Source organism: Grampus griseus (assembly GCF_964374135.1).
Source record: "Grampus griseus genome assembly, chromosome: 12".
NCBI classification, from domain to species: domain Eukaryota; kingdom Metazoa; phylum Chordata; class Mammalia; order Artiodactyla; family Delphinidae; genus Grampus; species Grampus griseus.
In genome coordinates this window covers 51,306,127-51,322,186 of record NC_139006.1, presented here as the reverse complement: position 1 = coordinate 51,322,186, position 16,060 = coordinate 51,306,127, and the positions used below count along the sequence as shown (strand labels likewise).

The 16,060-nt window shown below is 47.2% G+C and overlaps 1 protein-coding gene across 3 annotated transcripts in view; it reads right to left on the bottom strand.

The window, feature by feature from the left end:
* Positions 1–16,060, bottom strand: part of FHOD3 (formin homology 2 domain containing 3) — a 494,140-nt gene that overhangs the window by 426,790 nt on the left and 51,290 nt on the right. For all 3 annotated transcript variants that reach the window (XM_082667774.1, XM_082667775.1, XM_082667777.1), the window contains exon 2: positions 6,633–6,739. In XM_082667774.1, the coding sequence (XP_082523900.1) occupies positions 6,633–6,739 (107 nt within the window). The remainder of the gene's footprint in view (positions 1–6,632; positions 6,740–16,060) is intronic.

The following is a 16,060-nucleotide window of genomic DNA, read 5'->3' as shown; positions in this document are numbered from 1 at the left end:
AAAACTATACCCTAACCAACACATGACTTCCTGCCCTGATGAGATGCTGGAGGGAGAGCAGCTATACTGTAACTATGATGAAGCATGAGAGATGAAAGCTACGTCATCAGGATGGCGGAGTAGAAAGGTAAAAGGAGGCTGGGTTCCTACGAGCATCTTGTAATCAACATATTGTCTTCAAAACGGCCTAATTATCTACCTCTTTTTTTAAACAGACTTCATTTTTTCAGAGAAGTTTTAGGTTTTCAACTCCCTTCCTCCAAGGGGTCACCTCCAGTCTCTCTGGTCCTTGATGTTTCTCACCTGAGTGCCAGGCCAATCTTTCTCACCTGGCCACCTTGCACCTTGAGCGTGGCTTGACATAACCTCAGAATAACATGTATAAACCTCTTCTCCCCCTCCCCAAACTGCACCCCGTAACCTCACTACTTCTCTAAGTAGTCCACCGTCCACACACTATCCACCTAATGGCATGTGTCCATGTTATCCTCCTGTTTGTCTCTGCTCAACTAGTATCACATCTCCAGATTCCCCCAATGGTCCAGGCCCCAGTCCACCCGCCTTCCTCAGCCACCAGGTTCAGACCCATTAGGTCACTCCCTTCCCCCATCACAGTGGGCCACACTGACTGCAGCCTCCCTGTTCAAGGTTCTGTCCCCTCACCCCACCCTCCCTGTTACTGGAGGAGTTCTGTGAGGGCTCCTTCTCTGCAGGCCAGTCCTCTTCTGACTCCTACCATACCATAGAGCCAAGCGCCCACGTGGGCTCCACCACTCCTACTTGACTCCATCTTTGTCCTGTCATACAATCTGGCATTTGAAGGAACTTAGAGCCATGCCAATTCCACTGTCCACTCAGCACGGAAGCTCACCTGTCTTGTCCGGGCATTCCTAAGCGGCTTTCCCCCAGGGTATTTGAAGGCACTGGCCTAGCACTGACCCGGAGCAGGTGTGCAGGGGCCTCTGGGCTGCTCCACTAAGCTCAGCACTGAGGCACCCCCCTGCCCCACAGGGCACCTTTTGTCTGAAAAGGGCCAGTTCTCTCATCCACCAGGACCGGAGCAGGGCTTGGTGGTCGGCAGTGTTAGCCTCGCACTGAGAAGACGGGAGACCCTTAATCCTTCGATGATTTGCCAAAAGAGCCTCAGACAACAACACACCTGCGCTCTCAGCTACAGATCATCACTCACGAGGAAAAGTGGGGGGAGACCCTTCCCTGCATCCCATCCACACCCTAACCAGAATCTCTCTTTTGTCCAGGTTTTTTGTTTGTTGTTCAGTTTGGTTCTCTGAGTTCAGCTGGTTTTTAGATTTAGGTTTAAAATGTATTTTAGGTGATTTCCCATCCTACCAGGTCCAGATGCAGAGGAAACCGGACAGAGATGTGACTGGATGAGGTTAACTATTGTATCAGACAGTAAGAAGGGAAAATGACTTCTTACTCCTTCAAACGTGACATCTGGAATGTAGAGAACTCTTTTGAGAATCTGATGAAAGGCGCTGAAACCCCTCTCCACCCCAAAACCCTGCATATCCACAAACTGCAGAAATCTCAGGGGTTCTTGCCCCCCGACACACACACATGGATCCTCGGCGCTCATGAGCTGCAGGCTGAGAAGTTAGGTGTCTAAGAATCAAACCAGAGCTCTCCCCAAACCCTTTCGTCCCTCCAAGCACATCCACTGCAAGGCTGGCGGGGTCGGCGCCCACCTGCCCCTGCGAACGGGCTTCCTCACAGCCCTTCCCACGTCCAGGCTTCACATCCTTCGTCTCTGAGCCACAAGCCTCCCACTGTGGCTCCACCCACCCCACTCCACAGGTTTTCATCTGACTTTCCCCACCTCTACCTAACACAGTGGGGACAGGAATGGGTGTGGCGGGATGAGGAAGATCAGAGATAAGCACTGTCTCAGCGCTGACCCTCTAGCGCAGGCCCGAGGGGAGTCAAGCCGAGGAAAAGGTGAGCGCCCTGAGGTACTCCAGGTCAGGAGCACCTGGGGATGCGTACACCCCGTCCAACAACCACACTGGTCCTCACAGCATCCCTGAAGGCCCGTGCTTCTCAGGCCCACTCTGAGCTCTACCACACCTCAACCTGCTGTCCTTGTTACCTTTGCAAAGCCCCACTCTGTCACCTTCAGAGCTAACCTCTAACCCCACTTCTCTGTGACAGTTCCCTGTGCTCCGGTTTCCTTTCAGAGGCAGTGAGGGTGGGACTAAGCAGAAAGGTCGGGGGTGGGGGGTTGGGGAGGTAGAATCTGGCCCAGCTCTGCCCTGTGGGTAAGTCTCCAACCTTGGTTTTCTCAACTAAAGCAATGAGATCTCCCAGTGATGGACCTGCATAGACCCCATCCCAGGTCTAAAATCTGGTGATTCCCATTTCAGTGTATCATCTCAAATTCTGACCGTAATTATAGTAAGGGCTACTAGTTTGGGGTTTGTATTACATGCTGGGAACCAGCTTAATGTTTTAGATGCATTTTACCTATTTACATTTAGATAAAATCATCACATTTGACCTTGCAACGACCCAAGGAGGCAGTATTATGATTATATTACCCCACTTACAAGGAAACTGAGGTTTGGAGAGGTGAAGTAACATCCCCATGGCCACACAGCCATAAGACTAACTGCAAAGCCCATGTCCCTAACCACCGTGCAGCACTGCTCTCTGCTACGCTCTGCTTGGGCAACAGAGACCCTGGTGGGATCCCTGCTCATACAAGGAGGGAAATGGGCTTGGTTAATATTGTCCTCATTTTATAAATAAATTTTATAAACTCCCATCAGAGGTAAAGTGGCTTGCCCAATGTCCCACGATGGCAGGGTCGGGAATAATAACCCAGGGGCTTTGGCTTCCGCTGTACCCTGCTGTGCCTGCTAACTTCGCTGGCTTTGGAAGGCAATAAACAGACCTGGCCCTACTCTGCTAGCATAATAATTGCTTTGTCCTTCTACTTTTGAAGGTCTTTCTCCTCTTCTCCAACGAGCTATATAGTCTGAGTGATCCTTCTAAACAAGAGGTAAGTTAAATTTTAGTCCGGCATAAAAGAGCAGCATATTGGACAAGAACAAAGAAACCAACTCCTCCACAAGGAAAACGGACTCAGAACACACTGTACCAACACCACCACCATCTCCATACAGCCTGCCACCCATCTTCATGAGATGGCCACAACATGAGCAGGTATTTTCCTATAATTTACACCAAAATATCAAGAGAAAGAATGGTTTCATTTGCCCTTTTCATCCCTCGACAGGGCAATTCTTAACTAGGAAGAAATTATAATTTAACTCCCATTCGAGGGAGACATGAGTTCTCAAGCACACAGACTTTGCCAAGTGCCACGCTTCTAGGAGAGGACCTAGGAGGGACACTCAGTGCAAGTGACACTGCAGATGTGCCCAGACACCTGCCACCTGTGCAGGAAATCTCCATCGGCAGGCTGCTTCCAGCCAGCTCCCAGTAGCTTGCCATGTGCCACCAGTGCTCAGTGCTGGTAAATGACCTGGGGATCGCTAGGGTGACCCGGCAATGCGGACAGCACCATCCTGGCGTGTCTTCTGCAACCCAGGCCAGGGACGGGGGATCTCCCCACCAGAGATCAGTAGAGGTAGATTCTTCACATTCTTCCAGACACAGAAGAATATCACCCTGAGTACGTTCCAGAGGACAAAGGGTGGGTCCCACAAATGAAGACTATTTCAAAGTCTGGGATGAGTTTGGGACACAGCAGTCAAATGTGCGGCTACCCGACATCGTCTGGGTCACCTTCCCCTGTTTGCAGTTTCCCACATCGTGAGTCCTGCCTTCTCATCTTGCCATAATTCGTTTCCCCAGCATCCCGTGCTGGTGGAAATGTGGTGCAGAAATGTGATCAAGGCTGCGTCTGTCAGAGGAACCCATGGCTGGCCAGGTGGTAGTTCAGAAGGGAGCAAAGTGAGAAGGAATGCCCCAGGATCCACTCCAGGGAGCTTGCAGTGGGCTCCCTGGCTCTTCAGGAACGGCCGCAAAGGGACTTCCAGCATCTGGACACTGGAGTTGACAGTGCGAGCTGCAGCGGCAGGGCCAGGTGACGGAGCAACCCTGCGGTGGGTGCTACTGCAGCTAGAGCCAGTGTGTCAGCCTGGAACTGAGGATGTCCTTGCAGGAACCAACCGTATGTCCCCACCGGTACGTATGTACATCTTCAGGAGAACCTGAAATGCCATTTCCCAGAAGCTCCTGGGACGGAGGAGGATCACAGACTTGGGAACCAGTCACACCTGTGTTCAAACGTGGCTCCGCCATCTACCGGCTCTGCCTCCCTGGACGTGTGATTTAACTCCTGGCCCTCGGTAGTTTCAAATGAAAAATGGAGACGATAAAATCCAATTCCATGTTTGTGATATTAACAGAATGAACTATTAAACAAACATACTGTGAAATAAGGTGCCTAACACAGTGGGTGGCATAGCAGGTGCTCCACAAAGCTTTATTTTCTTCCACTCTTAACTCTTGATATTGTTATCTAATATATTAACACTTTTTTCCTAAGCTGCCATCTCCAAACCAGTCAAGTTTTGATAAGAAAGAAAAAATATCAAACAGGTCATGGTCTTCAAGCACAACACCACTAGAGACATTATTCAAATTGGCAGTGATCTACTCATAACACTCCTGGGATCTGTTTGATCAATGAGACATGAAGTCATCCCATTAGACTGTCATCCAGCCTGAATGCTGACATGTTAAATAAAAGGATGTCATTATCAAGTACTTTGTAAAAACTACAGCAATGGATTTCCTCAAATCTATCAGTCTTATAATGTCAATTTTTTAAATGATGATGAGTAGAATCTGATGTGACTTAATAATGATACGCTTCACGTGTGTACAGCCTCTGGCAGTTTCCAGGGTCTTCTGTGGCCCTTGGAACCACTCAGGAGACAGGAGGAGCATCCTCAGAGAACCTGCCTGGTTCCTACCAAGGACCCTGGTCTTGGTGCTCAAGTTCATGCCATTCAGGAATACATTCTGGGACCCTGCCATTCACCTGGCCACCAGTGCTCACTAAGTGCCTATAACATGCTGAGAAAACACTAGGCTGGATATTCAGACAGGCCCAGTTCTGACCTAGCAGAGTTTTAGTAGCAGAAAAGAGGGACAATTAAGGGAGAAAAGACCATAAGTTGTGATGGGTGTTAAAGCAGGAGAAACTCGGGAAGTCATCGGTACACACTGGTGTTAGGTAGGAAACAAACACTAAGAAGCTTCCCATTTTTCCTCCTTTTTTTGAGCCATTCATGAAAAATCAGCAGTCTCAGATAATATTCATCTGACTGTAATATATTTTTAAGTCAGGCAAGGTAGCTTCAAAACAAATTTTGGGGAGGTCCTTGGATACCGATGAAGATGGCTGGGCATTATTTGGAAAGGAACGGGGAGCCTCTGAAGGTGTCTAAGGAGGAAGGCGATAAAATCAGAGATAAACTTGGCTCTAGATGAATGAGGAATAGAAAGGGAGGTGGGGGGCCCCCATCCAAACAGTATTTCAATAATCTAGTAAATATATAACAGTATCTTACAAATATTAATGTCTTGGTTTGGGCAAATTTGCCATGGTTATGTAATATGTTAACACTATGGGAAGCTGGGTAAAGTGTATTTGGGAAATATCAGTGCTTTACTTTCAACTCTTCTGGAAGTTAAAAATCATCTCAACGTGAAAAGTTTAAAAAATCTAGAAAAGGATAAAACAATTACTAGAAAAAAATAATCTAATAAATAGGGGAATGGCTAAGTGTATGACAATATTCCTACCGTGGTTTTGCTTTCTGTACACATCTCTGATTTTTTATGTGGACTGCCTTATTCAGACTCACAGCAATCAGAAATATTAAGCAATCCTATATGTAAGCTAAAAGTAACTTGATGTTAATTAACATAATTAAGAATTATTTTCTCCACAGTGGTGAATTCAAAAGATGATACAGTAGAAAATGATCTGCAGAGGCATCTGCCAAGAAAACTTAATATCCAGTAATTTATCGTTAAAAACAATATATAAAACAGCTGTCAGGGCTTCCCTGGTGGCGCAGTGGTTGAGAGTCCGCCTGCCGATGCAGGGGACGCAGGTTCGTGCCCCGGTCTGGGAAGATCCCGCGTGCCGCGGAGCGGCTGGGCCCGTGAGCCATGGCCGCTGAGCCTGCACGTCCGGAGCCTGTGCTCCGCAACGGGAGAGGCCACAACAGTGAGAGGCCCGCATACCGCAAAAAAAAACAAAAAACAAAAAAAAACAAAACAAACAAACAAACAAAAAAAAACAGCTGTCAATCCACTAAAATTTGGAAAGTACTAATTTAAGTATATTTGGTTTAAAAAAAAAAAAGACTATTAAATACCATGTGCTTAATTAAACTACACCAGAAATGTTCCTACTCCTGAGTAGCTTTATCAAGAAGAGCTACTCCAATTCAAAAGGGTCTGCAGTTACTACTGGTGAATCACTTGCATCTCCCTTCTTTCTGTGTGACTGTGAGTGAAGACAAGGTCAAAGCTATGGTGGTTTCTCCAAGATATTTTAAGGCCTCAATGAACCCCCATTTCGTGGAAAGTTGGGACCAGCTGGGAGGGACAGTTGTCGCTCTTACCCAGTGTCATCCTGGAAGCCTTCTAACTCGTCCCGTTGCTCGGCCAGGGTGGCCTCCAAGTCCAGGTAGGTGCCGTTGTGGGAGAGCTGCAGCGTGCAGTCATCTAGCTGCAAGAGAAAGAGTCTGTTATGCCCAGCCTGCTCCTGGGATGGGGATCTGTACAGGGAAATCACATCAGGTTGCCCTCATGTGTTTTTTAAAATCCAGCATTATTCTGAAATTTGGATCCTAACTGGAAGAAGTAGCATGTTCGTACAAATAGATTGGAAGCAAACCGCAAAACAGGTAGACAGAAATGGAACCTGCTAAGGGAGTGATATTGACAGGGCGCCCAATACGTGGGCAGGGGAGAGAAGTACCAGGCACTGGGCTAACGCCACTTTCCACGCTGAGGGGCCCAGGGGAAGCCATGGATTTGGGGAGTGGAGACCAAGATGCCAATGGGACCACTGATTGAGAGACACAGAGTTTAAAAGGCAAATCTGGTGGAGAAAACATGCTGTTTCCTTTGACTCAGCGAGAAGCCTACTTATTCAGAGTCTTTGGTCATAGCTGGGCCATTATAATTAATAGTCGCTCAATAAACATTTTTACAATTGAACAAAAAGAAACATTATCCGGGCTTCCCTGGTGGCGCAGTGGTTGAGAATATGCCTGCTAATGCAGGGGACACGGGTTCGAGCCCTGGTCCGGGAAGATCCCACATGCCGCAGAGCAGCTAGGCCCATGAGCCACAACTACTGAGCCTGTGCGTCTGGAGCCTGTGCTCCGCAACAAGAAAGGCCACAACAGTGAGAGGCCCGCGCACCGCGATGAAGAGTGGCCCCCGCTTGCCACAACTAGAGAAAGCCCTCGCGCAGAAACGAAGACCCAACACAGCCAAAAATAAATAAATTTATTAAAAAAAAAAAAAAAAGAAACATTATCCATCTGAATGATGATATATCCAAATTACAACACACCAAAGAGGACCTTAGGTCTCTTTGTTACTAGCCTCATTTTTCGAAAACTTATTTAACAAATCTTATATATTGTTAATTACATCCCATTCATAATTCTAAGCACTTTACATATGTTACATCATTTGATTCTCACACAAACTCTTCACTTCTTTTGGTATCCCCATTTTACAATGAGGAAACTGAGGCACAGAGAGAGACTAAGTTACCTGCCCAATGTCACATCTGATAAATGGTGGAGCTGGGATTTGGATATAGGTGATTTCAGTCCAGGTCATGCTCTTGACCACTATGCTCTGCATCTTCTCTATGGCCAGAGACCTTCTAAGGACTTGAAAATATGCTTTCAAAACACAACTTATGTCATCTGAGTGTTCTGGTGTGGCCCAGGTAACGCCACGTATTTACCAACCCCATTCCCTTTTCCCCCTGGGGACAGAGACCACATATCCCAGGCCTGTAGTTGGGCTACTACCATGTAACTGAGTGCTGACCACTGGAATATCAGTGAAAGGAAAGAAAGGTCCCAACCAGCCTGGCCATAACACCCCTGCAGAACCATCCACCTTTCTTCTCGTGCCTGTGGCTAGATGCAGAGGAGCCAGAGAAGACTCCCAAGTCTGGAAACCGACAGACCCTGGAGAGAAACAGCTCAGGTTCCTGAATCACTGCATGGAAGAGAGCATTCTGCTGCCTAGCCTCCACTGACCCATCCTGGACAGTGACAAGAGCAAGACGTGAGCCTTTGTGGCATTACATGACATTTAGAAAAACCGATACACTTAAAACTACAGGAAAGTAATTTTATCAAAGATTAACATTATGAGGAAATCCAAGTGTATAACTTCATGCTTCGTTTCTCAGGCTGTAAGGACGGCTCTGATTATTCATCCACTTGGGTGAGTTAAGGCTCTTATTCCAAAATGCCAGGAGATTGAGGAAAAGTGGAGGCAAATACGTGGCCGCTTCAAAACATCTAGGTAAAGGCCTGATAATCCTCCTGGTGTAAGTGAGATTTCAAACAAGGAATTAGGCTCCTTTGATAGAAAAGCTTTGCTTATTATCCTCAACAAGAGAAACGCAGACTGTCAACTTGTCCAGAATCAGCATCTATAACAAGCTGCTAATTCTTGCAGAAACCCCGCAGTTCCGTGTTTCTGGTTATCCTCAACAGAATGAAAGGAATTTGTTCTTTATTATTTGTAAGAAATAGTTAAATCACTTGAAGGGGTTAATCCTATTTGATTCACTTGTTTTATTTCTCTAATAACAAACTATTAAAGGCGTGCTGGTGAGGGTCAGCATTCCTGACTGGCATTTTACAGATGGATCATCCCATCTGAGAAAGCAGAGACCAAACTGGCCAAACTCACTGTGCTATGGTACGAGAGGTGTGCCCAGGGTTTGGGGGCAACACACGGGGGAGCTGGCTTCCCTGCCTGCGGAAGCAGCAGACAGGAAGGATTTCCTGCAGAAGGCGTCTCCTGGGCTAAGGGTCTCCTGTGGGCTGAAATCAGACTTTTATCATTGCTAGGTGGAAAATTCCACTGGAAACGGAACCCGTTACCATGTACACTGGACCACGTGTAAGTGGAGCTGTAATCACTGCAGCTCATCCTTGCTTTTAACTCCTATTGACATTTTCAACTAATAAAGCTTACGTGGTCCGTTCTGTTGATAGTATCAACACTTCTGCTCATTTTTAATCCCACATATAATCAACAGACTAGCAGATGGGGATAATGAAAGCCCTTTAAGCCATAACAATTTCTTTTGTCTCCATCCCTGGAAATGTGTGAGTCCAAAGAAAGCCCAAAGAAAGAAGCTTTTGGATAAAAAGTTTCTGCTTCCCCACTAGGGGGTCGAAGGCATTCTGAGGCTGTGGTCCACACTCAGGCCAGACAGAGAGAACCGAGTCCAAGAGGAAGTACTGCTGTGGTGTAGAGAGGCAGGATGTGCATGTGTATGTGGTATATATATTCCACCATGGCCCGTTTCAAGCTACCACCGTGAAGTCACTGAGCGTGGAGCTAAAAAAAGTTACACAGCAGCTCACCAGCATATAGTATTTTTATCATACAGATCCAGGAGATGTAAGTAACCTCCCAAGCATAGGTAGCAGAAAAATGTAATGAAACAATTAGGCAGTGACATGTTTTGAGTATTTTTTTTTATTGAAGTACAGCTGATTTACAATGTTGTGTTAGCTTCAGGTGTAGAGCAAAGTGATTCAGTTATACATATATATGTACATATATTTGAATATTTTTTACCTTTGTTTCTTTTTTTATAACTGTTTATTTTTATAAATATCTGTTTTTGGGGTTTTTTATTTTTAATTGTTTATTTTTATAAATATCTGGGGTTTTTTTAACATCTTTATTGGAGTATAATTGCTTTACAATGGTGTGTTAGTTTCTGCTGCAAAACAAAGTGAATCAGCTATACATATACATATACCTCCTTTACCTTTGTTTCTAATGTAATTTTTATTCGTTATACATTTATGCAGGATAATTTAACTTTTAATAATGGCTATATTGAACAAAATTCCTGAGATTTATTGATCAGCCCTTTCGAGCCACCCAGGCCAGCCCCAGCACACGCTGCTTCTGGCCCTCCTGGGTCATGAACTTGAGGCGCCTCAAGGGGAGACTAGCAGGGAGCAGACGGAAGCCTGAGCGACCCTGTCCCAGGCTTTCAGCCCTCACCACCCCCCAGCCCTACACTCTTCTCCTCAGTTGGGGCAGAGGTGGATCACTGGGGCCAGCAGATACAGCCCCATCCTTACTGGAAGCCGTGTTTATTTTCCACATCATCTCCACCCATAGCTTCTGATTTGATCCCCAGCCGCTGGGGCGAATATCTGGTTTGCCTCACGGCTCACCCTGGCGCGCCAAGCATCTGCCTCCACATGCCACCGGCGGCCCCAAATCACAGCAGAAAGCCCTACCGTGTCCCCAGCCTGCTGACCACAGAATCCCAAAACCTTAGCAGAACTGCCTGTTCTCATCATCCCTCTCCTCACAGCCAGGGCATCATTAACTATGCCACTTCCATAGTTCAATTTTAACAAAATTATATGTCAGGCCCGGGCTGGGCACCAAGGAACACATAGACGCTTCCTTCCCTCAAAGATCATTTTGTCAAGAAAGTATGACACACCAATAGAACACAAGAGCATAAAAAGTCATTTAAGCCAACCGTCAAAATGTGTGGAAGTTCATCCTCAGTTATATTCCTTCTGCTATAATTAGCAGCCACAGCCTCCGGAGACCCAAGCAGCCTCCATCAAACGGCCCCATCCCCCTGCCAGGAGAAAGGCTCCCTTGACTTCCTAAGCCAGGTGTCACAACCCTACCTCCCTAATTAACAGCTGGGCAATTTGTACAAGTCCTTCAACTAAAAGAGGGACGATGACTCTGTGCCTTTTAACCCTTCAGGTGGTGTGGGGGGATCCTCAAGTATGCCTATAGGAAGGGGGCAAGGTCAGACACTGACCCCCTTAGCGAGCCGGGGCACGTGGGCACGAAGGGGTCCCAGCAACACAGGCAGCCCGTAAAGACACCAAACAAACAAACACACACTGCCCGCTCCGTTCCACAACATGAGCCCAGCGATCATTACACCCCAGACACACACGATTAATATTTAAACCATCACATGAGCCAAAAAGTAGGAATACAGGGCTATTTGGCTGGACTGACACACAAAGAGTGAAATCGCCTCAGCACTTTGGGGTTCGGCTTTAGGTATCATTGTTAGAAACAAATTGATAGGTACACGCCAAGTGCAGTCTTCAATCTTGTCAGGGACAACTAAGTAACAGTTATGAAAGAACGCAACAACAATGGGAACAGGCAGCGAGTGGCGGTTCATTCCAATCTGTTTATTAGAAAGGTTTGGACAGAACTGTCCAGACTCTGCCTACAGAGTGAAGGACTCAGACACCTCCCTGCCAGACCAGTTCCTGACGGGAACCTCAATTCCTACTGACACGGAGGCAACCTGATCCCCTCCCTGGGCCTTTCATGTCAAATGTCTTGCCGAATGACTTAAGGGCCCTGGAATTTCCTGACTCCAGTGATTTTCGTGTCAACCCTCATACCCTGGGAGCACGTCCCCTGCACTCCTTTCTTGGCCCTGGGTTCGGTGGCCAGGACACCGCCAGGCACTTCAGGACATAAGACAAAGCCAGAAGTCCTGCGGAAGATAACATGGCAGGACGATCACAGGAGAGCGGTTAGGGTAGGTGAGGGGCAGTGAGAGTGGTGTGGCTGGAGGACCAGGTTGCAGGCTCTGAACCTGTAGCCAGGAATCGGGGCGGGGGCGGGGGGGGACAGGGTGCTGGGGAGGAGGTCAGTCACAGAGCCACATGAGGGACCCTTCCAAATACTTTGATATTTTGTGCCACTCCTCCGGGTCAAAACAAACCATTAAACGGGCCCTCGATCTCTGGGGACATGGAAAGAGCCCTCCGCTCCTGGCAGACAGCCTGGACAAGGTCACTCGTTTTCCTGACAGTTCCTACAAAGACAGTGCATTCAAAAGGAAATGGCAGACTCACCATCCTGGGGAGGAACAATATCTGAAACAAGGCTGATGTCACGCCTCAACTTATACATTCTTTTCTTTCCTTAATCCGGTGAAGTGGCGTGTTTCTGGATGGTTTAATGATTATCTGGGTTTGGCAGCAGGTCTAGAATAATCCTTAGTCTAGGCAATAAAGTTCTGTGGAACTCTGAAATAGATTTGCACGGAACTGTCCCATAAATATACATGAGGTCTATCCGTTAAGCTCATTTTGGTAAGAGTTCAGAAGTGGGAAAATATATGCTGATTTTTAAAAGAAAAAACCTAAAATAAATGCCATTTGCTTATGTCATTTCATGGGTTCCTCCCATCCCTCCATCCACATCCCTTGCATGTAATTTTTGCAGCTCCCTCCATCAAGAGGTGGATTCTTTCTCTGCTCCTGGAATCTGGGCCGGCCTGTGTCTAGCTCTGGCCAACATGGTAGCAAATGTGACACAGCAGAGACTTGAGAGGCACTTCCTCACTAGGGCCGGGCTCTCCTGTTGCTCTTGGAACTCTGTCACCACACGAAGAAGCCTGGGTTAGCCAGCCTCCAGGGTACCTGGTCGCTCCCGCTGCCCCTGCCAACAGCCTGCCAACTGCCACCCGCTGAGCGAGGCCACTCTGGGTCACCAAGCCTCCAGATGAGCCACCAGCTGATGACAGACACAGGAGGGAGCCAGCAGTTATGAGCCAAACTGGCCCAAAGCAGAACTGCCCAGCAGACCCACAGATTTGTGGGCCACTTTTCATGGCTGTTGCTTGAAGTCAATCTCCACTTCCCCTGAGCCTGCCTCCTCCACCCACAGCAGACAGGCGGCCCCCCAGGGGTTGCAATTTCACACTCGAAGTGCTCCGTACCTGGATCAGCGGTGGGTGAGAGGCTCACCCACCAAGGGGCCGCTGAACACACTATGACACTGCCAGCTCGGGGCAGGAATGCCAGCACCATGCCCAGCCCTCAGACGCCACAGAGCATACATGCCTGGCTCGGCCCGGCCAGAGCCCAAGCCCCACCAGGGACAGAGGCCAGCAGCAGTTGCTGGGTAGAAAGGCCTGGAGCCCCAGGGAGCTGGGGAGCAGCCAGCGGCAAAGCCCTCCCGTGGACGCAAGGAGGCAGCAGCAGGTGAAACCCCGCGTGAGTTGTGGCTCTAAGCCCTCGGAGCATGTTCCATTGTCCCATCACACAAAATGCACATTCAAAGGTTAAAAAGTATGAAGACTTTCAAAATAGCACCTGCAAGTGCAGGGCCCGCACTGGCCCCGCTCCTGGCTCGGAAGCGAAGCCCTGCTGTGGGCCCCATCTTGCTCCAGGGCCGGGTTCACTGTGGGCACCCTGAGTGGCCCCAATCCAGGCTCATCCCACTCGCAGAGCAGCACACAGGCCATGAGCGCGTCAGACGGTCAGTTCTAAGAGAGCTACACCATATCCTCCTCCAATCGTGCTCTGGTCGCCAGGCAGTCATGTAGCTTATGGCTTCCCTCAACTTGGTGGTTCCTTCTAAAAGCAGCAGGACTACAGACTGGACTTAGCTGACAAGCAAAATGAGTCAGGAAAGAGAGCTTTCCAACAAGCAGGGCCACATGTCCCTTTCACAATTCTTAATAAAACCTTCATAAAACCCTGGCTCAGCCATTCAAGCTTTTGTGGGCTTCGGTTGCCCCATATCCCATAAGTGCCACTGCCAAGGGCCAAGGTGGAGGGCACACACGCCGGGGATGCCCGCTGCCATTTCCTAAGACGGGCAGTGAGGACATGGTGCTCATTTCATCATCCTTCAAACTATACACACCATCCACATTCATCCCCTTCACATGTATTAACACACTTCACCATAAAAAGTGAACAGTTTCTTACAAAGGTGTGATTTTACATATTTTAAAAATAAAAGTAACACTTGGTCAGTTTTCTTAGGAAAAAGACCAAATGAAACTGACTCACATGATATCAGAAGAAATCGGTCCTGTTGGCTAATCTCAACGAATCATATTTAAACTTCTAAATCTCTCGGGGCCCATTGAGCCTCTTCGGAACAACGAATATATCATGGTACTTAATAAATGTTTTAGGGTCAAGGTCAAGGATATTTTTGAAGATCTAGCATATATGGGTTATGAAAAAATATGAATGTATTTACTTTGAAAGCGGTTGGATTTTACTTCCTCAGGAACCTTTCACAAGTTATGTTGTTTATGGCCAGCAACCTCAGTGAGGGAAGCAATGTCCTGAAATTGACTTAGGCAGTTTCCAAATCAAGCCCCACACTTCTATTTAAGTCAACAAAATTGCACAGCTCACCAACCAAAGGCAAAGACCTCTGCCAAATTCTGCAAGAAAGACAAAAGGCAAGTTTCCTCCCATTAAGAGCTTAAGCTGAGTGGGTGTGATAATCTGGGAAATATTTGGATTATTTTAAAGGGCCTTTCTATCATTAAATAAATAACCAAAAATGCATTAACTTTCTCTCTTGAAAAGGCTGGACTATATTTACTTGCGTTTACACGTACCTTTCTCCATTTCCTGTTTCCTTTCAGTCAAGTTGAAAAACAGTGTCAGCACCAAGTTTCAGTGTTATCCTTAATCTATTATCATTCACTCATTCAGATGAATAATGCTTTCCTGTCCACCTTCTCTGTGCCAGGCACTGTGCTATGTCCTAGCATGACAGACCAGGCTTCAGGGCTGTGGATAGGACCAACCACCAAACAGGGAAATAAGGGCAAGGAGTTAGTCACCTTTGCTATTTCTGTTCTTATTTTCACTGGGGAAGGAGTGCAGGGATCAGGGAGCTGAAGTATGATGGATATAAAAGCCCTGACACAGAAGGAGTATGAGGAGTTGAGATACAAAAAGAAGGCAGGCCAAGGGCTCTGGAGAGGGAGTCTTCCTGGCCACAGCAGATTTTAGACTTGATTCTAAGGCAACGAGAAGTCGTGAAATTGGTTGTAAACAGATGCATGCAGGATCAGCTTTGCAGTATGAGGACAGAAGGGGGAAGACAAATGAAGAGGCCACTGCAAGAATGGGGGGGGTGCGATCTGAAGGTGTCTTGGACAATAGTGGAAGCAGTGGAAATGGAGAGAAAAGAAGAGAGAGGGGTAATACAGGGAAAGAGGGGAAGGGAAGAAGGAAAAGCCAGAATGACTTGGTGATTGATAAGATGTGGAGGCATCCTTGCTTGAGAGTGTCTTGCTTCAGCAAATTAATAAATGGTGCTACCATGTACCAACATGGGAAACATAGAAAAAGTTGTTGGCGGCAGGGAGATAGGATAAAATTGGAATTTTTGTTTTTAAGATGTTATGTCTATAACAAGTGGAGGTGATGAACAGAGAAATAGAGTTGTGGGTTTGGGCATGAATAAAAACATGGTGGTTGAAGTCCCACAAGTGCACTGGTGAACCTAAAGACAGCAGCTAACTTTTTGTGGCTTGAGGATCTGCAGTGGTGCCCCCTTTTTCATTCCTAAGAGTGGAAATTCGTGCTTTCCCTTTTTTTTTCTCTAATAGAGGTCCTTTATTCACTGATCAGTCTTTCCAAAGAGCCAACTTTTTTTTTTAACATCTTTATAGGAGTATAATTGCTTTACAATGGTGTCTTAGTTTCTGCTTTATAACAAAGTGAATCAGTTATACATATACATATGTTCCCATAACTCCTCCCTCTTGCATCTCCCTCCCTCCTACCCTCCCTAACCCACCCATCCAGGTGGTCACAAAGCACCGAGCTGATCTCCCTGTGCTATGCGGCTGCTTCCCACTAGCTATCTAGTTTACGTTTGGTAATGTATATATGTCCATGCCACTCTCTCGCTTTGTCACAGCTTACCCTTCCCCCTCCCCATATCCTCAAGTCCATTCTCTAGTAGGTCTGTGTCTTTATTCCCATCTTAC